Source organism: Bemisia tabaci, chromosome 1 (genome assembly GCF_918797505.1).
Source record: "Bemisia tabaci chromosome 1, PGI_BMITA_v3".
NCBI classification, from domain to species: domain Eukaryota; kingdom Metazoa; phylum Arthropoda; class Insecta; order Hemiptera; family Aleyrodidae; genus Bemisia; species Bemisia tabaci.
This window is the reverse complement of record NC_092793.1, coordinates 58,655,749-58,681,631: the sequence shown is the minus strand read 5'-3', so window position 1 is coordinate 58,681,631 and position 25,883 is coordinate 58,655,749. Positions and strand designations below refer to the sequence as shown.

General features: G+C 42.3%; 1 protein-coding gene across 7 annotated transcripts in view; it reads left to right on the top strand.

The window, feature by feature from the left end:
* Window positions 1-25,883, top strand: part of dnc (phosphodiesterase dunce) — a 774,040-nt gene that overhangs the window by 331,182 nt on the left and 416,975 nt on the right. Inside the window, exon 2 of one of the 7 annotated variants that reach the window (XM_072304304.1) lies at window positions 2,157-3,696. The exons of the other annotated variants lie outside the window; for them this stretch is intronic. Within the exon in view, the coding sequence (XP_072160405.1) occupies window positions 2,333-3,696 (1,364 nt within the window). The 5' untranslated portion in view covers window positions 2,157-2,332. The remainder of the gene's footprint in view (window positions 1-2,156; window positions 3,697-25,883) is intronic. 7 annotated transcript variants of the gene reach the window in all.

Genomic DNA, 25,883 nt, shown 5'->3' with positions numbered 1-25,883 from the left:
ATTCCGGGGAATACACATCTTGCGCAGTTCAACCTGCAAGAACATGCACATTAAGTAGCAAGTTTATTGGTGCTATGGATTTGTAGTCAGCATTTTTTTTAGAACGATTCTTAAAAGTGGCAACACTGGATTCTGTTCATTTAAATTTACGTATAACAATCGATATCTAGAGACACATATAGAATCGATTATTTTCAACGTATTCGAATAGACAAACGACGGTGTTGTCAATTTGGAAGAATCACCCTCTGCCAAACTCTCCGCATCTCTCCACTCTGTTTTATGTCAGTTCCTTAGTTTCCTTAGCCGGAAAATAAAACACCCTTAGTTTTTTTATAACCCTGCACCTGTCATCTGTTATCCGGGCGCAGTTTTCGTTTTACGAGTTAAGCTACAGTTTTGCCAGCCGGTCTATCCGCTAAAAGATTGTTCCAGAATTGATAGCCTTTTCTAATAAATGGGAAATTTAACTATCTCAGGGTTCAATTTTGCAAGATTATATTAGTTTTACCGTAAAACATGCGGGGTAATAGGGCCTTAAGTCTTAAATTTTTAATTGCAGTACATTTAACTTAAAGTGCATTTTTTAATCCGGAAGTAAATTAAGATAGCCAAGTTTGAGGTTGCAGAGGCCGATTTTTTTATTCAAGCGACAACCGGAGGAGTTGAAAAGAAAGTCATTCATTTTATCCGACGAATTTCACATTATTTTCACTTTACAGTTTACATTTCTGTATTTCATTTTTCATTCAGTAAAAGCTGAATAAAACTGAGTATGTAAGCATGAAATTACAATAACAATACAAAAGTTTAAGGGTATGAATCGAATCCTCAGTGTTTCACATTGATCGAACTATGTATTCGGTTTGTCGAAGCCAAAGTTCGGTTCGTAAAATCAAACTCTATAGATGTACCGATTTTTTTTTAGATGAACCAAATAATTCGATTTACACGGAGCACCTAACGTTTGGCTTCAACAATTGAACTTTTTTTTGTAGTAGACCTTTTCCCAAAATCAATTTTTTCCAAACAGTTTGATCTAACTTCTAGTTAGAATCTTTTAACAATATACCGCAATGGAACATGACTGATTTCTCAACAAGTCTAACCGACTCTAAATAAGGATTTGTTTGAGAGATTTGAATTTAAGTCCATCAATTGAAGATTTTTTCGGTATTCTCCAACAGAAAACTCTTCAATTATACATTCTGTTGACCGAGAATTTGAAATGTCATTCGGAGAACTCTTCACAGTCATGCGGGGGGAATAAAAATTAGAGTTCATAAAAATGCTAATCAATGGTGGAGAAAAAGTTCGGAATTTTCAAGCGTTTACATGCTTATAAAGTCGAAACACGATCTTCTCGTGCAGATATACGCGGCAAACTCGATGCCGTAAATCGGCAACTGTCTACTTGCATTGTGTGCGGTATGGCAACTTTTGACGCCATCGCGGCCTAATTCTCAAAGTCGTAAAAATTTAAACAATCGTAAATTCAGGTCTTGACAGTCGAATTACAACGCCGTCCTTCGTCTTTGCCTAGTGTTTAAAGTTTTAACTTATTTGAACCCGTAGCTATACAATTCCACTCCCCTCTGTCGGAAGGTTTTGTCCTGAAACCGACAGAAATAGTTCACATACTGTATACGTTTCGTGATACTAGCGCACAACAAACCAAAAAAGAAAAAAAAGCCGAAAATGCAATTGCAAAGTTCTTTTCTGCTGCCTCTTTTCATACGTAAATATTTTATTAATATCTTATAAGCCTATATCAAAGAGTAGAGCTTTCAAGATACACAGTGAATAAGAACGGATGGAAAATTGGACTACATTTTGCAATTTGGAACTATAAATTCTAGCCCGGTTTAAAAACAACGTATGTGCCATTAGTTTCCCTATGCGCTTAAGTGTTTTTCCAGAAGAGCCAGTACTTATAGTTCCGAATTGCAAAATGCAACCTCTCACCATGGACTTTCAGCACGTACTCGAAGTACTCGCACCCAATAATTGTGATATATTTTTACGGTCATTATCCGATTAACTGTTCTAAAATTACTAACTGCTAAGTTAGTGCGAAACTCTCATCCTGATAACCCTCTTAATTTATTCCAAAACACCTCGTCAGGAGCAAAAAACCTAAAATTTTGTTCGAACAGGTTCTCAAAGATGGCGACAGTGCAAACGTGGAGGCTGAAAAGGCTGAACAGGCAGAAACAGTTCCGGAAAGCCTTAAAAGTTTTATGACATAAAAAAGACTCTCACAAAATGGACATAGTCTGATCACAGGACACCGCGATCCTAGACCAAGAACTCAGCGTAGTAGCTTCAAGTCATGGCGGAGGAAGAGGAGGAGCTGCAAGTCGTGGCCGTCACGGAGGGGGACCCGCTCCCGACGCCGACAGTTGTGACGTCACAATCCACCGTGACGTCACAGCAGACGTCGCGAGTAGTCTGCACGGTGACGTCTTCCAAGTCGACGGAGCGGCAAGAGAAGGTGTTCAAATCCTCCTCGGCGGACGACGCCCACTCGACGATCTACGAGGAGAACCACGAGTTCTCGGCGAACGAGTCCCGCATCACGAAAGCCTCCAAGATCAAATCCATCTCCACGTCGGCGGTCTACGGAGGCGGCATGCGGAACCTCGTGGCGTTCGGCGCGAAGAAGAGCTCCGACTCGCAGGACACCGAGTCGAGCATCGACATCGTGGAGGTCAATCCCGACGACCCCGAAAGACCCATCGGCGAACCGAAGAGGTACCGCACGTCAACCACCCTCGAGCTCTCGCCGCGCCCGTCGTGGAGAGACAGGAGCTCGTCGAGCCGGGAGGAACACTCGAGAAGCACCATCGACGAGCAGGACTCGTCTTTCGAGCTCGACGACAAGGTCCACTCCAAGTCGAGCAGTGGATCTCCACGACCGGTCGAGCAGGAGATCTTCTTCAAGCATGACTCAGGGGCGAAGCTCTTCGCGACGATCAATGTGGCCGAGGGCAGAATCGACAAAGACAGACTCTCGGCGCGAAGTGCAGTAAGCGAGACCTCCACGAGCTCGGAGTTGTCGTACCAGGAGGAGAAAGTGGGCGTGGTGAAGCAGCGTTCAGCGGAGTCGATCGGAGGTGAGCGACGACCAGGAGGGGCCCTCCCTCGCGGGTACTCGTACCAGGAGGGTCACCGCATCTCGGTCGTCGGGCAGGAGTCGCGGAAGCAGTGGCTCACGGCGGACACGGGTTCGGCCAACGTCAACTCTCGGTCCATGGAGAGCCTCCGGAACCACGAGCAGCGCACGTTCTACGCCTCGTCGGAGCGGGAGCTCCGGCGGGTGGTGAGCAGCTCGGTGGAGGCGCGCTCGCTCGAGTCCCTGGAGAAGGAGATCCGGATCATGGGGAACCGGTTCCGGCGGACCATCTCCGGGGAGGAGTCCGTCGACGAGTCGCACGCCGAGCGGAGGCGGGGGCTCTTCGCGACGAGCTCCCGGCGCGTGCCCTCGCACCTCTCGCTCATGCCGCCCGGGGACCATCGGCGGCTGACGATCCTGTCGCCGCACTCGCCGCTCATCCACCAGCTCCCCGGCCCGGGCGCCGCAGCCGAGTGCTGGCAGTTCACGACGCAGACCATCAAGACGAGCAGACGCAAGGCCGGCATCGTCCTGCCCAGGCTCGTCCTTCCCGGATCCTGCGAGTTCGACGTCTCCACAGAGTGAGTTCCCGTTATATCTCATGTATCTTACCCCCGATTTCCCTATATTTCACAGATGAGGCGGTGAGCAGTGGCGTAGAAAGGGGAAGGGGGTGTCCAAGGGGTCTGTAACCCCCCCCCCCTAGCGTTGTTAATTGTACATTTTTTTTACTTTTGGGGGGGGGGTAGACATAAAATGTGATCAGGAACGCGCACAAAATAATGTAAAATCGTCACGTTTTGGAATGGGCTCCCCTCCCTTACAGAATTCCTAGCTACGCCACTGGTGGTGAGTGAGAATGTTGCTATCGCAGCTTTGTCAAAAGGAAAACATAAAGAACAATGGGACGGTTAAGGCCTGTCATGCTTCCCGCAAATTGGTCACATCAAGTTTTTCAATTTGAATGTTTATGCCATTGGAACAACCCGATTATAGGCTGAACTATAACATCCTAGGCCAAATCAATTCCAAGGAAAATCACTTTAAAGCATCTTACCGAGGGTAAATATTTTAAATTAGTAGAAGATGCAGGAACTGTAGAAAAATCGCAACGATCGGCACTTCTGCGATCACGCAGATTAAGAAAATTCAATGTTTAGGAAGTCGGAAGAGTCAGGAAAACTTACACGCAGGAAGGTGTGTGTTTTTCAAGTTCCTTGAAATTTTTGGCCGAGGATATTCTAGTTTGGTTCAAAATTAGATTTGGCTGCTAAGACATTCATAATAAATGAAGGGAACCTATAATGCTACCAACTTGATGCGCATTGCCCCTATACTTGTATTTGTCACTCTTGGCTGCATCGCAAATTTAATTCTCATTTAAAATTCATATGAAACAAGGAAACTTCTTTTAAGCTTTGTCCACGCTGTTAAAATCGCGCTTTTCTCCAGAAATTCATTTAAGATGAATCAAGAACTCGGGGCAAACAAGTAGCAAGCTATTAGATCTTACCCCTCAAAGTTCCGATGGTTTGAATCGGTCTGAGTATTACGTCATACATGCGTTCAAGGACCCGAAAGAGTGCTCCTCCATTTGAAAGTATAAAAGCTCGTCCCTCAAAGGGATAGTAATAGATCGGAGGATGGACGATGGCTGGGTCCGCATTGTGCCGTGCTTGAGCGGGCATTATGGCTACGATCTTCATCACGTAGGGATGCATGGTTTTATGCCATCGCATATCGCCATTCCTCTGACGTAAAAACGTATCTCGATTCCCGTAAGAGCCCCAGGAAGCTCGGATTTATATTTAATGCAAGGCGCGCGCGGAAATCGAGATGCGTTGTTAAGTCAGAGGGGCGACGATATTGCATCGTCCCTGGCCGTGGTTTCTCTATTCAGAGGCAAAGCGACGGGATCTCCGCCGTGCTACGGAAGAGAACAGTAAGTACGAGCCTCAAAACGCATAAGAACCCGTGCTAACCGAGGCCCACGCCCAAACGCACTTACTGTTGTCTTCCGCAGTATCTTCGCATTCGAGTCTCGTCGTCCCTCTGGTATGGGGGCGTAACTCCATTCCCCGGCGAACTCTTGAATGCATTGCGTTGAATTGACGATAGGGCTTTTCTGGGGGTGCAGCTAAGCTGTTTTGCAGAAAGAGCCGTGTTTTGACTTGCGGAGTAATGATCCTCCGACGGTGAGCTCCGTTTACTCGTAGTATAGACGTTCGTCGAATGCTGCAGCGGGCGCTTTGATCTTTCCGCCTCGTTCTCCTACTAGAATCATCGTCGGTGGCGTGGCGTGCTTTGCGATATATCGATTGATCGGTCATTTAAACCTACGGAAAAGTATCGATAAACAGGGTGTTCGCAGCGAACACCTTAAGAATCGATTATTTACCACAGCTTCAAATGGGGAAATATCGATAGATCGCAAAGCACGCCACGCCACTGATCATCGTAGCTCAAACACTGGCAGACAGGCGCCAGAGCATGCACTGAAAGTTTCGAGCGCTATTCTTTCAGCGTCCTTAGTGGTTCAATTACGCTTCTTTCCGCTTTTGTATTTGAAATATCGCCAGGAATAATAATACTTCCTACAGATGTTTGATGAAAACGGGGAAAACAAAAACATCTCAAGTACGACATTTTTAACGTCATTTTTCAATCATTACATGAACACCTCGATGACTGAGGAACAATACCGCCTAACTGACAATTGGACGTATTTATATCAAACGGAACTATGTGCATCATGACGTGAGCCCTGTTATACACATATTTATATGGGTCTTAGGGCTCATGCTTTAATGTACATAGTTCTGTTTGATAGAAATACGCCCAATTATGGCGAAACTGAGCCAGCAACTTTGCCATTTTCTACAGTATCTAATACGCAGGCTGATGTTTTTAGTTTTTTGTTCCAATTCCATGTGGAATCGCTGTAATGATACTTTGTGCTGTAAATGCTGTAATGCATAAACAAAATTGCAATCCTAACCTCAAAAGTACAAAAATGGCAAAGTTTTATATTGTCCTGTAAAATTGTCAGTTTGCAGGTACGCGGTATTGTTCTATTATTGCCATCGATATTTTATACCCAGGTTGGCAATACAGCAGTACAACAATTTGTCTCGTTTTGTGGCAATACTACGTATATTGGTGGTAAAATTGGAAGGGATGATTATCGTTCGTGAGTTTGCAGTTAGTAAAACCTCCAGTGCCACATTTCGTATCAAATAGATAAGTCACCCAAGATACCGATACACGTAGAGAGCACAAAAAGTCAGAACTGCCTACTCATCAGCTAATGGACTCGAACCTTCAGATGTTGGCGAAACAGTGCAGACCTCTTAAAGAAAATTCGCAGACATTCAAACTCTGCGGGATCTTCGCGAGTCCAGGAATCTTTGCCTGAAGTATCAGAGTATTTGCGAACAGGGACTCGGCTGTTCTGTTCTGTTAATGGGATTAAATCCCGCAGTTTGGGAGAGCAAGGAATCGATTCTGATCTGTATCTTATGTCATCCTTGAGAACAGAGATGATACGTTAAGTTGGAAACTTAAATTTGATTTCACCATCTTGATTTTTCTTACGTGGCGTGCAAAAAATTATTGTAAGTGAAACGGCCGCTGGGGGATCTAGTTATGATTAAGGAACTCAAAGTAATCAAGAGAACATTTAATTTAAATCAAAATAACGTCAAAAAACGAATAATTTTTATTGTAAGATAGCTTTTATTAATTTTTTCAACAGTAAAAAGTAAGTGAAACACCGTGCTTTAACAGTGATTTCCTACGATATGTGGGGAAGGAGTGTCAAGTAGTGGTATGCAGTTTTTAAGGGGAGGAGAATGTAGACCTATGTCGAGGGGAGAGGCGGGTTAAAAATCCAGTTTTTTTATAATTATCCCGTGTACAGCTCCCCAGTTCAGTCGTCGGGAATTTGAAAATAAGGGTCAGCCTATTTATATTAAAAAAGGCACTGGATCTCATCCGAAAAGAAAGTGTCGTTTGCGGTTCGACTCGACGCCTAGAAGAGAAGCCAATTTTCTAGTTCATACCGAGGTGGGAATAAGCTGAAGCTGCCAAATTCCCTTTCTTATAGAAAACGAAGCCTTATTTATGAAAAAATCATTGCAGCGATGCAAGACATCGGTTCAAAATACCTTGGTCCCTTGCCAGTAAGACTAATCGCGTTTCGAACGTCCCGGAATAATTTTAGAATTCCATCTGTTTTGCGATGCCTACACCCCCCCCCCCCCCCTAGATGTTGCCGTATCGCAATAAGTTATCAGGGAGGAATGTGCGAATTGACCGAGGAAATCGTGACGTTTTGTGACTCTGTCAGGGACGACCAGTTTAGATACCGCGGTTTTTCATTATGTCACGTCACGCCGTTTCCTTGTGAATGTTAAAATTGCTCCGGATCACGCTTTCTCTTTGACACGCAAGCTTTTCTAATTTTCCGCGCAAAGCTGCAATCTGAAATGAATCGGTTCGAATTAGCTCGGAACCCCTCTGAAAAGACATTCTCTAAATCCCTGCTTTTGATCCTTCTTATTCTCCTCTTTCTCATCCTCCTTTCCTTTCGCCTAATCTCCTTCCTTCTCTTCTTATTTCTAATCTTTTTCCCTTAATATTTCGTCGTCTTCTTATTCCTCTTTCACATTCTTTTGTGTCCTCTCCGTTTTCTACACGTCACCTTTATCTTTTTTTCTTCTCTCCATTTCTCCTCTTTGTTTTTTACCTCTTTCTCGCCTCTATCTTCAGCTCTCAATTCTTCTACTTTTTGCTCGCCCCCATCCTCGTACTCCTTTACTTTTTTTTTTAGTTTTTCTTCTACTCCCTCCTCCTCCTATTTTTCACTTCACCCTCCTCTTCTCTTTTTTTAATGTTTCCTCCTCTTCTTCTCTCTCCCATTCTCCTCTCCACCCATCTCCCTCACGCTCTTCCTCTTCTACTTCTTCTTCTTTTTCTTCTTCCTCCTTTTCCTCTCTGTCCCCTCGTCCTCTTCGACTTGATCATATTTTTCATACTTCCTCATCTTCTCCGCCTTCGTTATTCTATCGATCCTCCTATTATTCACCCTTTTCGTTCCTCTACCTTTTCTTTTTTTATTATTCCTCCCTTTCCCTTTCTTCTTCTTATTCTTCTTATTCTTCTTCTTCTTCGTCTTCTCCTGTTTATTCATCTTTTTCCAATCGTACAAAAAAGAACTAGTTCCAATATCATTGCGACAACATTGCTGAGCGTTTAATCCGCCGAAGCTTAGCACGATCGCTCTAAACCATAGTCACGGCAGGGGGGAGGGGGGGGGGGGCTCTGGGGTTGGAAATCGAGGGAAAAATCGAGTATGAAAAATTAACCCGCAGTACGGCGGACGGCGGAACGCGGGATGGGGAACAGCTTGCTCCATCGCAGCCTGCTCTTGCCCCAACGGCACCGATGAAGATTGATTCGTTTTCCTTTCCGCGCGCCCTTACTGGATCCCGACGCCGCCACACCGGAAAAAAACTTCGGGTCCTTCCCTTAAAAAGTAGAAACGTCGTATGGAACCTCAGGCGTTGCCTAGTGTCTCCCGACCGAATCAAAATGGGCCTGTTGCATGGAAGAGATACAGCCGTGCAAATAGACTTTTTAGAGGTTAAATGACACGAAAATTACGATGGTCACATTAAAAAGTCTGAAATACACTCCTTACTGCGCAATTTGCGTTGTTAGGAACGCGCTTTTTCAAATTTCCCGCGTCTGGGGGCAGTTTTCTAACGGAAACAATTAACGGCAATTAGCGGCTATTTCCGGTCAACTAAAACTGACAACATAGGTAACCTAAACAAGCAGGAAGCTCCAACGCATTGGCGTCGGAGAGCGGCTCTGGGGGCAGTAGTTGTAGTCAAGAATGAGGGCCTAGACACATTTTGTCATTGATGTACAATCCGACAACTGTCGATTCATGTTTTGTAACTTAGCAGATTTACGTAGCCGGTGTATAAATGTGTATTGGGCTTTGATATGGCGAATACATGGCATTATCACTTGTTGTATACTTTTAATTTTGAAAGCTCTTTGGAGGTCCGCTTCCTAAAAAATCTCTGGTTGATAAGTCGTTTAGCGAGGCTGCAAAAAATTTGCATTTTTATATCTGAAAGTGTAGGTATTGGTTTTTTGTATAATTGTTTTTTTGGATTGCTGGAAAAGTAACGCATACTTCTATAATTTAGGACTGAGTCAGGGAAATATAAGGTTCGTTAAATAGTAAATATTCCTAGTACCGTGTGACACTATTGTTAACGAAAAGTTTTTGCAACTTGTCAAAGAGGTTGTTGAATGATCTTCGAATAACTTTTGATGAGCTAGAGGTAATGGTTCTATCTGCAGCTCGTGGACTTCTGTACGATATTGTCCAGAATCATCTAAATTTTCAAAAAGTGTCCGCTTGTTCGATACCCAATTTGCTCATTCATGCATACAAGGAGAAGCGCATGAAAGCTTTAGCAGACATTTTGGAGATGAATCAAGAATTAGATGAAGAATTTATGACTTAAATCACGGCACCTTAATCACGGGATGACCTTAATTACGGCAACTATTTATTGTCCATGAGATGCAGATGGTTCCATTTCCCTAGCTCATCAAAAGGTATTCGAAGATCAATTTCATAAATAATCAGCCCATGAGTGGGTCCAGAATGAGGGAGAAGGAAAAGTTGAAATAATTTTACTGGAAGGAGGGATAAATGAGGTACTCACCGAATTTATTCGTACAGAACATTCAAAAATCCCGTGAAAAAACAGCTCACAAATAAAAGCAAATTGCCATAGAAACTTCTTCACGAAATCACACACACAACGAAGAACGAGGCGCTACAGACGAGTCCGTCCAGGACAAGTTAAAAAATTCCCATGAGCCGAGTGTCGTAGGTTAAGGGCCCGTTCGCCAAAACTAATCGGAACTGTATGAATGAATTGCTCCTTTTAAAAATCAAAACAATATCGAATTGCGATATATTACACAGTTAAGATAGGGCTATGTCCTGTCGTAAGCGGCGACATACAGTCGATATCATTTCAATAATCGCCCCAATGGCCACGATAGTTGTTTAGACGTTTACGGTTTCCCTGGTAACCTTTGTTTGCTATCAGCTGATATCAAGTAATATGACTAGGAAGCTCCAACCCAGTAGTTAAAGCTTCCTTAACCGCGAAAACTTTAAAATTCAAATTTTCAAATTTTGAACGTAAAGTACATTTTTTCCATCACGAGATAAAAGCACAAACAAGTTTTGAATTGTTGACTGTATCACCATGATTCCAAAAATACAATACACAACATAGCATTGACTAACAATAAAACAGTATGCAATAAAATAAAGTCATGACAAGGAACATAGCCGAAAATGGCGCCGATTCCCATCAACCAACGCGCGGTCTCTACAATGTAACATGCTGCATTGATACTCCCCAGCTGGGACCGTCCGGAATAGCAGCTCTAGTGCAAGCACCAGAGCCGCTAAAATCGGAGCTCGTGATATCGTGAAATGAAATGCGAAGGATTACGTTGGATATTTAAAAGTTGATCGATTTGGTTACCACATAAAGCGTATATGCACCACTATAAGAGATCACGTTGGGTTTGTAAGCAAACTGAAGGAAAAAATAACAACAACAACGACTCGGCATCTTCCGGAAATCACCGAGCCCGCCGTTTGCTCGTTTCCGGTGATTAGAAAACTGCCCCCAGACGCGGGAAATTTGAAAAGCGCGTTCCTAACAACGCAAATTGCGCAGTAAGGAATGTATTTCAGACTTTTTTAATGTGACCATCGTAATTTTCGTGTCATTTAACCTCTGAAAAATCTATTCGCGCGGCTGTATCTCTTGCATGCAACAGGCCCATTTATCAGAAAAACTTAGGATTCCTCATAGACTTTTTTCTAGGAGACAAACACCGTGTTCCTTTTTTGTTTAAACTCAATCCCTTGGGGTCGTTCAAGTAATGCGTAACGCACTTAAGGGGGAGGGAAAGTTTGAGCCAGCGTTACGGTGCGTTACAAGGGGTGGAGGGGGGGGTCAACCCCTCGGTACGTAACAAATCCGAGCCGGGAGGAAAAAAAACTTTTAAAAAACGTACGAATGAATCTTTTCAGGAATTCTTTCAGCGTTTTCTTGATTTTTTTAAAAAATGGGGTGAGAAGGTCATGCCAGCGTTACGTAATTCAAAAGGGGGGGGGAGGTTAGGGCTGCGCGCGCAATCGCATTACAAAGAGGGGGTTTAGGGCTGCGTTAAGGTTGCGTTACAAAGAGGAATGTGGGGGGGGGGGGTTAGGGCTGCGTCACGTTTTTGTTCTAAAGGGGAGGGAAGGGGGTCAAAAAATCGGAAAAATTGCGTTACGCAATACTTGAACGGTTCCTTCATTGATCTTTTATCTCTCCGTTTTAGAAAACTTTGCACGGGCCAATGACAAATTCTTCGCATTTAAGTGAGCTCCTCTTGGACTCCTAATAGTGAAGAAGAGTGATTGGTGGATTTGAGCCGCGAGGCTTGTACAAAAAATTGCCGTGTGAATTTAGACGAGGTGAGGAGCAAATACGCGGGTCGGGTGACACTGGCAATAGGTTTCATTTGGCTTACAATTAGACAGAACGTTGAGGGGCTGGTGTCATGGATGAGTGAAGTTATGATCGCCCGGAACGGAAATATGGCAACAATGCTCGACTCTCGTTGTAATGTGACACTTCCAATACCTTTTGCCTCAACAAATGAAAACCTTATCAAACGCGAAAAGCGCTCACTTCCTTTTTTTCTCTCGCTAAGGCTTGTTCCGCTTTCCCGGGGAAACTCTAATCTCTTTCTTGTCCTTGGGTTTCAAGAAAAATGCTAAGAGCGAAAATGAGAGCATCTCCAATGAAAATGCTCTTTCCTGAGGAGCATTGTTAAATGGAAAAATCGTGATGTATTAAAATTGAGTCGCAATTTTTTTATCGATTTATCGGTGATAAAGTTGCTAGGATCATAAACATCTGAACTAACTTCTTCGACATTAACGCGATAAAATAGCGATCTTATCGCCCGGCAATTTATCGTGCATTATCGATTTAAAGACCGAGATACATGGCGATTTGTCATTCTGTACCCAAAAATGTTTGTTTCTCCGCAATTTAAATTAGAATATGTCTAATCCACATTTTTTCAATCTGTTGCAGGTGAGTGATGGTTTAAATGTAGTCAATATTTTGCATGTAACTCGCAAATGCTGTATGTACCAAGTGAGTAAAATCGTTTGTACACTCTGAATAAGTAAAAATTATTGAATGCAAAATGGTGAAGAAACTAAGGCCCACGGAAGCTAAGAGCGCACCTCAGAAACATTCCACCACCTCAAACATTCTATGAATGCTATAGTGGCTTCGGTCAGTAGATGAAATCGATGCGCGCATATGACAAAGATCATGACATGGACCATGTTTGGACGCCGCTGCAGTAATTATCTTTGATGGGTAAGCTGTTAAAACGAGGTTTATGAAAACCTGTGGAAAATGGTCGTGTCAATTGCGAAATGAAAGTTTCGCTTGCGGTGAATGGGCCTGTTGCAAACTTTTACTAGAGCAAAAATAAGAGTTGTTTCTTATAGATAATGCCTCAAAAATCACGATGAGCGCATCGGCAAAGTCTGAAATGCACTCATAACTTCACAATCTGCGTAAGAAATTTGCGTTTTTTTAAGCTTCCCGCTTCAAAAAACGATACTACGGCATAGGCGAACATTTTGTTAGAGGAGTCGCTCCATCGTCGGCGATATTCATCATGGCCGACGCTTGCACGCAGTTCCGCGCGTAGTTCAAGGAGAGTTCAAGGTCAATCAATTCGGGCGTGGAAAATATGAACGTTAACACACCGATTGTTATCTGGTCTAATCCAGTTCAGGTGTTATCTCGTCCCATCAAACGTGTTTTGGCGGATTGGCGTCGGCTATGATGATTATTGCCGACAATGGAACGACTCCTCTTACAAAATGTTCACCTGTGCCGTAGTATCGTTTTTGAAGCGGGAAGCTCAAAAAACCGCAAATTTCTTACGCAGTTTGTGAAGTTATGAGTGCATTTCAGAGTTTGCCGATGCGCTCATCGTGATTTTTGAGGCATTATCTATAAGAAACAACTCTTAGTTTTGCTCTAGCAAAAGTTTGCAACAGGCCCATTATAGAGGCTGGAAACAATTTAAATTGCTTTCCGGTGTGATTTTAATTTTTCCAGTGTGTTATTATGCAAGCCAACAATTTCAGTAGACAACATTAGAGCCACAGAGTTGTTCTGGTAATATTTAAAATCCTCTCCTCTTTTTCTACGCAAAATTATTAAAAAATGTATCATAAAATATAAGTATGAGATGGGTTCATGGTGAGAAGCCTGTCTCCGTCTCTCTCTCCCCTCTGTAGTTTTTCTTTTTGGGCGCTTCTGGGTACCAGATGCGCCCTTTCCAACCGTTCGACTCCCCCGATGTAACATGTACTATACTACATGCCCTTTTGCCTTATGGGTAATGACGCCATTCTGGTACACCCGGGAAAATTTCATTTTTTTCTGCATCTGGTATTCGTAAAAGTTTTCGTGAAATGTTTTGCTTTTAAGCATAACAATCTCGCACGGGCGTATTACCTGGTTAAACTATTTTGGGGCTTCGTTATGCTTAAATGCCTCATATTCGAGGTTGTAGTTTCAGATTGATTCGAAAAAATCACGAACAGTCACGTGATCTCTTCATTTTAGTGACGTATTACTGTGCTATTTTGTGATTGGTTCATTTTCTCGGCGCAGCATCGTCAAGCGTCAGCTGTTTGCGGCTCTGGGTTGAAGGTTTAAGGTTATGTCAGAGAGAATAGAAAGTTAGAGGCCCGACTCGATGCTAGGTAATTGAAACAGATGCGCTCGCAGCGCGCTCGCTGGCAACGTACGCAACTACTATTTTCTATTGTTTTCCAGAGACTAGCGGCGGGTATGTTGCTGCCGGACCACCTTCACGTAGGCAATTTGTTATACATCGTCCGTCCGCAATACTCTCGCTTGGCCGTATGAAACCGTTCCTCGCATGCGCAGTGTTAAAGAAGCGCCCTCCAACGCGTTGGCGTTGGAACTGCTTGTTTAGTAATATTAGCGTCACTACTGACAGACTTTTCAATCCATTTAGGCTAACGAGAGCAGTAAGTGCTGTAAAGCAGAAAGTAAAAGTCATAGAGGTTATTAAATCATTCCAAGGAGATAAAAGTGCCATCATCAAAGAATTTTAACGAACAAATTATAAAACCGTGCATAACTTCTGCTTTAATTGAATGCGAATAAAAAACTTCGGTGGCAATGCATGTCCGCTTCGAGCTTCTTTGAGAACCGTGCCGGGTGCCGGTGCATAATGCATAAATTCGTAAAAGCAACGCTTATTAAATTTGCGTTTTAGACATCCCTGAAAGAAGCTCATCAAGATGACTGAAAATTTCCCAACCGAATAACCTAATACTTTACAAGTTGAGAGATGATTTTTTATTTTATCTATTAAGTATGGAATTCTAGCAAACTCATAGCAAATAATTTCTGAGCTCCTCGTGGAATAATAGACGATATCTTTCAATAAGAAACTACTGCTTTCGGCTAATTTTAGAAATAGCACATGTACCATCAGTTTTACTATGCAGATTCATAAATTAGATAGAAGTATTAATTCCCGGTTGAAAAATTTAGTTCAAAAGGATAACATGAAAGAGACCGAACATAACCATATTAAGACTTTTGAAAGAATATTTATGTGTTATAGTTTTGGGGTTCCAGACATGAATTAGTTGAGAAAGTTTAAGAAATTATATGAAGGAGAGGAGAAGAAAGTGAAAGAAGAATGGGAAAAAAGAAAGATAAATGAAAATGTGAAGAGGGAAATGATAAAAGGAGGAGATAGGGAAAAGGGGAAGGAGAAGAAGGAAGGGACGTGCGGATGTAGGATAATTTGAGGGAGAGTGAAGGAAGAAGCTAGGAATCTGATCCCAAAGACGTTTCGACGGATAAAGTTTCCATCATATCACAACAGTTTCGGATGATGTGAGCGTGATTTGAAAACGTCGGCATCAACTGATCCACGCGGTATCTGTATTCAGCTGCAGGCACCCAAGCTAAACCTCAAAAGGCGGAAATGTTAAACCTTTGCCAGTGCCTAATTAAATTCAGCGCAGCACAAATGGCGCCTTGTTGCCATTAACCTATTTGAAGTTTTGAGCTTCCATAAACGTATAGGCCCGTTTTAGTGCAATTAGTTTTTCGGCGTGATATCATCATTGGTATTCTTTGAAAGATAACGTCTAATTATGTTATACACATCATTGTTTGGAATCAATAAAAGTCCTTGGTCAAATAAAAAAAAAAATCGAACAACGAACGCTGTGCGACTTACAAAATTATATTAGCGTCTGAAGGCAACTATTCGAGCTCAATGGATGCGCGTGTTGCATACGCACGGGTTTGTAGGCGCATTGACTTTCTTTGCCTGAGAAGTGCAGCGATGCACTCCCTTTGTCAGTGCTGTTCGCTCTGTTTGTGTCTTTTTCGTTATAACTGATCTTAGTGTACTTCTTAAAAATATTGCTTGTAAACTAATGACCATTTATACGTTAATTTAATGTATACATAATGAATGAATGTTATTAATTAATGAATCAGGGCTCCTGGTTGTTTGTAAGGTGGCTTTCTCCCGGAGTAATGATAATACCATGTTGGCGGTAAAAATATTTTGGAAGGAATACTTTTTCCACTTAAATTTAGAAAAAAAGAGATTAAGTTTTTAATGAAGCTACAGCTTTAGGCAGAAAATTTAAAACTTCTAAAATCTGATCCCGCAATCACAAGTATTGTGTCACGTGGACTTTTCAACCCAACGTTACGGCTGAACTTGATTCGATTAAGACATCTATGTGTCTATAAGAAAAAGGATCTTGGTCCATAAAACTAAATTTTGCAGAAGTACTGTTTCATCAATTTGTATTAAGTCGGTGTGTGAGTTTTGAATGGAATTTTCTATAACGTATCCATGTGGAATAAATTTCAAGTAATTTAGTTGATTTTCGCGCGAAAATAATGAGTTAAGTTTCATTTTAATGTAAAAATTTTGAGCTCAAAACATGGCAAGATCGCATTAGATTTTCTGCTCCGCACTGTATTTACATAATAAACTAAATAATATCAAACTGTCACAGCTCAGGTTAAATTTTCACTTTTTAAACTTATTCTGTCTCAAAGTGCTGGTTGAAAATGTTATTTCAAACAGACTTGATAATTCAAAATTGGAACTTTTTGTCTGGAATTTATTTTTGTACCCTGGACAGCCACATCTAAGACAATTTTACGCTAAAGCTTCATTATTAGCATCTGCTCATTTCCCAGCAGCTGGAGGAACACCTTTAGCACAATGTTCGCAGCGCCTGTCGCCTGATGACGCTTGACACTATGTACCCTACTGCTCCAATTGGTAGTTTGATGCAAATTTCTAGGCGTCCTCGTAGACTTCCGTTCAAATTGCCTCCTTTGAAGAGAGCTCTACGAGAACGGAGCGTCCGGAAGCAGACGGATTTAGTATATTTGTGGAGGTGGGGTGGAAAAGAGGAAAGCTGAGAGAGAAAGAGGTTTCGAAACAGAAAATTACCTCGTTGCCACATCACCTATCCAGCAAATTTGAGAAGTTGAAGTACAGTAGCACCTTGACGCGGCAGTCACTTGGCAACTCTCTCCCAGTTACTGTTCCTTCTAAAATGCCGTGACTATCGCTGGCTTAACGGAGGCGCGAAGCCAAAAGTGTTATTTGTCTTTTCCCTAATTGTCGCTTTCGGTATGCGATAAAACACACAAATCATGAAACAGAGCCTCCTTTCTTGTTAGATTAAGTACGAATAGTGTTTAAGCTGAGGTGCGAATAGTTAAATTTAGAGGTAATGACAAATGGATTCCCTCAATTGGTTGCGACGCGCAACGAGCGACGCGACGATCAGAAATAGATTCCTTGTCAGAGCAAGACAAGCTAGAGCACCTTCACATTTGAATGTATGCAACACGCCCATCCATCGAGCACGAATAGTTATGTTCAAGTGCTGGCGTAAGGCGCCATTTGACTCTGTCTTTGGTTTCTCAATTATGCTCAGGGACGGACTGGTCGGGGTGGCGATGGGGCGATCGCCCCACTTTCATCGGCCAAAAGGGGCCCCGGAGGGGCCCCTTTTGGCCGATTTGAAGGGCCGTATTTCGCCGTTTCGAAGAAGCGCCCGAGGGCTTTTTCGGTTCGTCCTCGAGAAAGGGCCCCGAGACTCCTGAGAGAACAGGACACTTTATTCCCGATTTGGAGAGCGCCCTGAAGGAGCTTTTTCATGCCGTATCTAAGGGCGTTGCATTTTGAGAGCCCTTTTTTCTGATTCGAATAAGTCCAAAGGGGTCCTTTTTTGTCATTTCGGAAGAGCCCTGAAGGACTCATTTATTGCCGATTCGAAGAAGACTCGATGGAGCCTTTTTTTGCCGCTTCTAAGGACCTTAAAAGAGCCCCTTTATCTGATTCGAGGGAGTCCTTTTTTGCCGTTTCCAAGGGACCATTTATTGCCGATTTGAAGAGGCCTTGATGCGGTTTTATACCGCCTCTAAGGACCTTCAAGGCACCGGGCTCTTTATCGCCGATTCGAAAAAAGGGTCCTTTTTGCCGGGGGCCCTTTGGTACTGATTCAGAGAGGCCTCGAGGGCGCATTTCTATGCAATTTTGAACTTTGGAGGCCCCTAGTAGGGAACCTTTCCTACCTTCCTCAAGGGATTTCGTAGGGGCCTTCGGCGATTTTTCCCCCCTTTAGCGAAATCCATAATGGGGGCTGTCCATATAATACGTAACGCAGTTTTTCCGATTTTTTTACCCCCATCCCCCCTCCGTAACGCATCGTAACGCAAGCTCGAACCATCCCCCCCCTCAAAAAAAATAAATAAATACGTAACACAAGCCTCGCCCCTCCCCCCTATTTGCGAAAACTGCCTCCATTGCGCCTATAAAATCTTGTTTGAACAGTCAAGTCAAACTGGCCACTTTAATGGTTTATTACTTGTCTTTAGGTATGTTTTAACCTTACCATGCACCCAAGTTACCTGTGAGCGAGTATTTTCGAAACTAAAACTTTAATAAAACGCGGATTCGATTCGCAAAGTTGGGCAAGACTACGACTTTCTTGATGTTTATTGTACGAAGCAATAGATTTGACCAAATCTATTGATCACGAGATTAATCAACTGGGGATCGTGGAACCTCAACAGAGTTAAAAAGGCTGTTAATGGCGTAAAAACTGGGTTTCTATTTCCAGTTTAATTAACACAATAATTTTCAAAAGTGTCAGATTTTGTCAATTTTTTGTTTTGTTTAGTTGTATTTTTATTTTCATTTTTATTTTATTTCGATGGCTATATTCTGAAAACGACGTATCTCGGAATCCGCAGTCATTAACTCATGATCCCTGAGACCATAAGATACACGCAAAACATGAGCATCCCTTACGAGTCTCAGGTTCATGATGGCGGATTCCGAGTTACGTGTTTTCCAGAATTTAACATCGATTTATTCATTCATTACGCTTCATTTAACTAGTAATCGGCACTGATTTTTCTATGAGCAAGCGAAGAAAGGATCGCAATATAACGTGTCAAAAAAAATTAAGACAGTTGTCAATTTAGGCGGCTAACAAGTCCATTTAAAAAAAACAACGAACAAAAAAATCCGAACTGTGTTTTTCGAATGTTTCTTTTTAGACTGTCCTATTAATATTCTACTTGATTCTAGGTATCTTCTTACGAATTTAGCTTTGCACAATTTTTCGTTGGAAGAGGAAAATAACAGTTGAATTCCAAGAAGACAAAGGATTCTCATTTTTCCATCAGTTTAGAGAAAATATACTAAGTTTTGCATTTTCTGGTCTCTTTTTGGATAATGTTTTCAAAAATAATATAAAGAATAGGTCTAAAATAGCGTAAAATTCATTCTACAAAAGGCCTAATTTTCAAAAGTTTCCGGGAGGGCCCCCGGACCCCCCTATCTACTGGGGCCCACCCAGACCCCCCTAGGGGCCCGCCCCAACTTAATTTAGGGCCAAGTCCGCCCTGATTATGCTGTCATGTAATCGGAGCGACTAGGTGTGTCGCGGTCATCATACCAGGGTGGTTATTGAAACAGACCATCGGAAAAAAAATATTTCATTAATCACCGTGGAGTGAGGATGTTTTGTGACATCTAAAAGTAACCTTGATTATCAACCACGGTCTAGATCGTCCTGGAAGTTCAGTATGAAGGGCTATCATAGCTTTTTAGAATTTTTTCATAGCTTTCAGCCGTTGAATTTGCATGAATTTCTCATACATGATAAAAGATAACGGTACTTCAAATCTTTGAGCCTGAAAAATGAAGCTTCATTCGAAGCTCGTTCAGATGTGCTGAGATAATTACATTCAAGATGCAATAACTCATCAACCGTTTCACTTAGGAAGTTTACCTAGTGTTCCTAAAAGCCACTGAGAGTCCTGGTGACGATTTTTTGCAGTTCCCGGATTTCCGGACTTTCGGCCAGAACGGGTCAGTCGCGCGAATGGTTACAGAATCGTGTTTTAGTGCTTGAATCTTGCAGACAAGCTAAAGATATTGAAATAAGTCCAAACAGCAACTGTCTACGTTCAATATTAACCTAGACAGCATGCTTTGAAACATTCGAAAATGCTGGACCTATTTTTGGAATTCGTGCTTCTCGTTGGTCAGCCAACTTCACGGAGCTGGTTTATGAAGTCATCTTTCTCGGTAGTAACACCCTTGGTTCCTGCCTTCTTGCTTTCATAAGAGTTTCGCGTTGAGTAATCGGTGCATGTGTGTGTCACTCCGACTGATGAAAGCAAGGTGGAAGAAAGCAAGTGTGTCACTACTGCGATGGATGACGTCTCAGAACGAATTCTTCATTACGCGACATCTTTGTTAATATTGAATGTAGAGAGTTGCTGATTAGATAGATCTTATTATTTTTAGCTTTAGTCTGCAGGAATCAAACATCAAAACCCGATTCTATGACCAGCGCGACTAACTCATTCTGGCCGGAAGTCCGGAAATCCGGGAACTGCAAAAAATCGTTACCAGGACTCTCTGCGACTTTTAGGAACTTAGATAAACTTCCTAAGTGAAACGGTTGATGTCGAGTTATCGCATCTTGAATGGAATCATCTCAGCACATCTCAACGAGCTTCGGATGAAGCTTCATTTTCAGGCTCAAAGATTTGAAGTAGGTACCTTCAGGTAGTAACACCCTTGGTTCCATGCCTTCTTGCTTTCATCAGAGTTTCGCGTTGAGTAATCGGTGCATGTGTGCGTCTCTCCGACTACTCTCTAACTGACTCGATCCACTGTGCGTCGAGGGAAATTTTGCATTCGCGACTGATACACGTGTTGAACTGTGTGTCGGGGCGGAGCGGGCCGAGCCCCGTGTTGAGGTGCGGGTGGCGGTGGCTGCGAGTGAGCTTCGCCGTCCGGGTCACCGCTCACCGATGCTCATCGCCGCGTTGTCACAATTTCACCGGGAATATCCGCAACCCTCGATCCACGGCCTCGGCGGGAATATCGCTCGGCAGCAGTGGGCCTCCGTCGATTGATCGTCTCAAATCAACTGGATATGATATGCAAATAAGTTCTACCGCGGCGCGGCGCGGCTTTACTCGTCGCGGTAGTATCCATCGCATTTGTCAAATCCACCTCTTACGTTCCGAGAACACGTACATAGACTCAGAGAGCCATCATAAGTTACTTTACGAACTTTTTAGGAATTTCTGACCTCGGACTCCCGTTAATATGACGTAACGCTTAACGGACCTCCTCCTCCTACCCTTTAAGATCCCTAAAATTGTGGGAAATTACACGGAGAAAGAACTTCGTGCGTGGGAACCGAGGTTGAGGTCATATTGATCTCTGAAGTTTTCGGGTCCCGTATCTAAAAACTTGAGGTCCAGTTGCCGAAGTTCGGGTCAGACATCTGAAGTACTTCGATATATACCGAAGGGTTCGAGTCACACATCTGAAGTACTCCGGTACATACCGAAGTGCCTCGATGTCTGACCCGAACTTCGGTAGCTCGACCTGAAGTTTTTGGATGCGTGATCAGAAAACTTCAGAGATCCATATGACCTCAACTTCGGGTCCCAAGCACGAAGTTTTTTTCTCTATGTAGTGTGACAAATCACGTAAAAAAATAGAGGATGATCAATTTTTGATTTTGTGTATTCTATACCAATAGACAGGGCTGCATAACGCTTGTCTTGTAATGTAGCGTAACGTAGGCTCGTATCCCTCTTCTTTAGAGCGTTACGTAATTTATAAACGCTCCCATAGCCACGGCTTGGTCCATGCGGACAAACTTTTTCGACGCACCGCGGTGGTTCCTAATTGTTTTGGCAATTTTCGCTAATTGATCCAGCTCTGATCAGCTCATTTTTTAAGCGCTCAGCCAATATAGCACGCTTTTTTGTTTCAACCTGCTTAAGAAATTCTGGTATACTAGCGGCAATGCGTTCAAATGACACACCAGCTCAACAACAAGATGGCGGAGAGGGGCCTAACATATTTGGAATAGACTAATCTGTGAAACCTTTATTTTAAGCTTCTTATATCAAAGATTGGAGGATGATAATAGTTTTTCCATAATTTATTTTTTAGCGGTAGCATAGTTCTCTCAAAATTTACAGTTGAAATTTTGGTGAGGCGAGTTCTTTCACTCAACGTTGCTCATCCTTTTCAGGGAACTTAAAAAAGCGCCTACATAGGAAACAGCTGAGCCCCTCTCTAATTCGAAGGTATTAGCACTTTTCCACTTTTTTCCCCTCTCTCTGTCTGTCTTTCTGCAGACATGTGTCATGTAACTACGATAAAATGTAAAAAAAAAAAACCCTAAACACTTGCATAAATTACGTGGCGCTTTTGCAGGAGCAGCGTTGGCAGCGTCTACGGCTCGCTTTTTTTTCATTCCGTTTTCAACCATCGATTTTACCACATCGCATTGTCGGGCTCGAGCAGGTTTCGAATGAAAGAGTCGGGCGATGCCGTCCTCTTTGCCTGGCCCCGCTGTAAACCTTTAATCTGCCCGGAACAGAGCTCCCTTGTAGACAAATGCAATTTGATAAGAGCGTGCAAAAAGTATGCACTTCAATTAAAAGCGAATAAAAGGACGCCGCGCCGCGACAGAAGCGTGGAAAGAACGCCTACTCCTCTAGGCTGACGGAAACAGACGCCGGTAACGTCGTAAGGGCTGAGGAGCTGGGCGACTGCAACGACCCATCTTCAGTGAAGCGTCTGGCAGGCTACTTACGTAATTTTTCGGTGTATTTATCCGTACTACCCACTGACAATAATTTATTGCAATAGTTGTGGGCGCACTGGAATTGAATCGATTATTTTCCATACCACGTAAGCGCCAAAATTGCGAATGCGAGAAAAACAAGAAAACTCGTTTTATTCGCCTTGTTGACAATCCTTTAGTTCCGAAAAATGTGTTTTTTAGAAGGCTATTTTGAAAGCAGACATGATTGATCGCACCAGAGAGAACAAAGAGAAAACTACACCTACACAACCAAAATAGAGATTGGCGTTCACGTGATTTGAAAAATAATCGGTTCAATCGTGGATTTGCCATTAAACCTTTTTAAACGAACTTCACTCAACCGAGGGTAGTTTTAAAAATGTTTAGTTGAAGAATTGGAAACCCTCAAACCTGAAAGAAGAAAATTGAAATGAAATACTTCAGGAAAGCATACCTGGTGATGAGGCGAAAATGATTGATTGGGTCGACTTCTTTTTCCTGTGAAACATGTGATTTTGCATTTAAACATTACCCAGGTAACCAGACCTTTAAAAATAATGATATCACAAGGGTAAAAAACAAGGAAAGTACATTTAATTAAGACTAGAATTGCAAAAATTAGAGAACTCAAACTTCTCTCGTAAGGAAGGAAGGAAGGAAGGAAGGAAGGAATGCATCTAACGTCATGAAAAACTCAGGAAAATTTGGGATAAAAATTGCCCCGGTACATTCTTGTGAAAAATTGAATTGTTTGAGTCAATTTTGAAACCATGGAATGAAAGTACGTTACTTTGCCCGAGAACGACGATTTAGGCAACGGATTGTTTCTCATCCCTAAAAAAGAACACAGAGATTTTAGCCTCATTTTTATCCATTTAGCACTGATTCGATTTGGTGACCTTAGTATCGTGAAAACGACTTGGAAACTCTGCCCTTCATCTGTAGGGACGGAGGAAGGGATGAAACTGCACAAATGCAACGGTCTAAACACAAATGAATGGATAGTTCAATGCAGGATGGACGGAAGGGTCGGAAGGGTGGGGGCTCTGGTGGTCGTTTAGTCCCTCGGGAAGAGCTGCAATGAAGTGGGGAGATAAAAGTTATCTCAGCTCGACTTCATTAAGCTCCGTTGCCGAGTTCATAGTAAAACGCAGACCATATGTTTCTCCTCCTATACTTACCAGAGTTTGTGTTCTACAACACTGCTGTGCCAAGGAAAAACGCCTTATGAACCTTTAGGCGTTGTCAAATTACATTTTATAAAACTCGAATTTCCTTGTAAATTTTTGAATATTTTCCTTCCAATTTTTCAGCTCATTTTGTGTGCAATTTCACCTAAAGTTCCTGAAAATTTCAAGGAAAAATGTTACTAACTTTCCTCAAAAATAAACGTTTTATCGAAGGAAATTTGGCAACTCTCAAATGTTCATACGGCGTTATTCCCTAGCAAGGCAGAATAAGTCGTTCCCCTTCACGAAAGTACGTGACTACTTTCCAATGTTGCAGAATTTCCTCGCGCAAATTGCATTTTTATCAAGAGAATTTTTGACTTTTCTAACCGATCATTTCACTGATTATTCCTCTAATTTAATAAAAAATCAGAAAAATTGTCCACAAAAATTGCACAGGTATATTCTTGTTAAATATGGAATTTTTTGAGTCAATTTTGCAACCTCGGAATGGAGTTACGTTCGTTTGCCCGGGAGACGATGAATAATCAGTTGTAAATAGGTAATTTTTACTACCTAGTGTGATACCGTTAGCTGTTCTCAACAATGTTTTGGTGACATTCGCCGTTGATTTTTTAACGACCCACACCGAGCCCCGTGTGTGCCAAAATTAGTTCACTCTTTCGCTATATTTTCGATAAAAATGACGATGTACAATACGTACCTCCATGACCTAACCTTAAAATTACTCACATTATCGTACTCTCCCCATAGGTACTCTAATTTTGGTTGATCTATAACCACAAATTTGGTTGATTTACAAAATTGTTTCGGTCGACGGAACAGGAATAAAATAAGCCTCAAGTGACCAAAAATACGGAAATTTTGAACTGTGCACTGTATCATGCAATGCAGTAGTCCTCTGCAGTGTGGCACAAGCACTCGGCTTTTACGTCACAGTGGTCGAGCCGCACTCTGACTCCATTATAATTATGTTGAACAGATTGTGCAGTCCCGATGGCCTCTTGTTAAAGGGGAGGGGGCCGTGTCGGACAGGGACGGGGAAGGGGAGGGGCGCGAGGTGTTGGAGGGGTCGTTGTAGTCACCGGGTTCGTGCGATGAATACCGGGGACATCCCGCCGGGACTCCGGGGCCGTGTCGTTAGCGAAAGCTCGCGCCGATCAACGAAAGCTCGATGCTGGAAAGCTCTCGTTGTGTCCACCGATTTATCGAGTTTGAATAAACTGCCCGAAACTCAGCCTCCCTCACAAAGGGACCCACTCTGCACCGCTAAGCAAGAGCGGTCTATGAGGATTCAAACGTTGCCTAATTTAAGGGGCTTCCCTAGTAGCAGAACAAATTTTTGTTTTTCTAAAAAAAGTATAAAAAAAACATATCTGTTATCTAAATGATCGTTTTATATAAAAAACGTGTAACGCTTATATATATATATAAAAAAAAATCAAAGTTCAGACCTGACCGCAATGTATGAAAAATGATAAAAGCTAGGTAAGGTATTTTTTTTTTATACACACATTTTTTATTTTTTTATATAACGCATGCATACGAAAGTGTTAAAAGTGAACGTTTTTATGTAACGATTATATAAAAAAATAGGTCATCATTTTCGTGAGCTTTTCGCGAATTAGAAGAATTTTTAGTATGTTCGCGAAAAGCTCATGAAAATTATAACATTTTTTTATATAATGGTTACATAAAAATGTTCACTTTTAAAACTTTTGTAGTGCATGCATTATAAAAAAAAAATAACTTTCGTACATAATATTTATCTTTTCCTTCTGTGGTTCTGCTACTAGGGTTGGAGGACAAGGCGTATAAGTGCGATTTGCGCGTGGATTCCGACAATTTTCAAATTTTGTCACTCAAAGGCACCAAATAAGTACTGAATTTGTCTGCCTATGAGGTACTTAATTTTTTGGAAATGTACTAAAAAAGTACTTTACAAGGACTTAATATTTGCCAGCCAGTTTTAGAAGACACGCTATTTATGCGGCACAAGAATCCGGATTTGAACAGTTGGCAGTCTCGAAAACGCCTTCCATTGTGGCGTGATACCTCACGCATTCCGAAGAGTACGAATAGTTGTATCGTTGCGCCTTAGCAATTCGATGGAAGATTAATGTTAAGGTAGCCTCCACGCTGGTCGGCCTCGTCGGTTTTCTTTTGCCGCTGTTACAGTTTTGACCACATGGTTTCAGTGTGCTTAAGA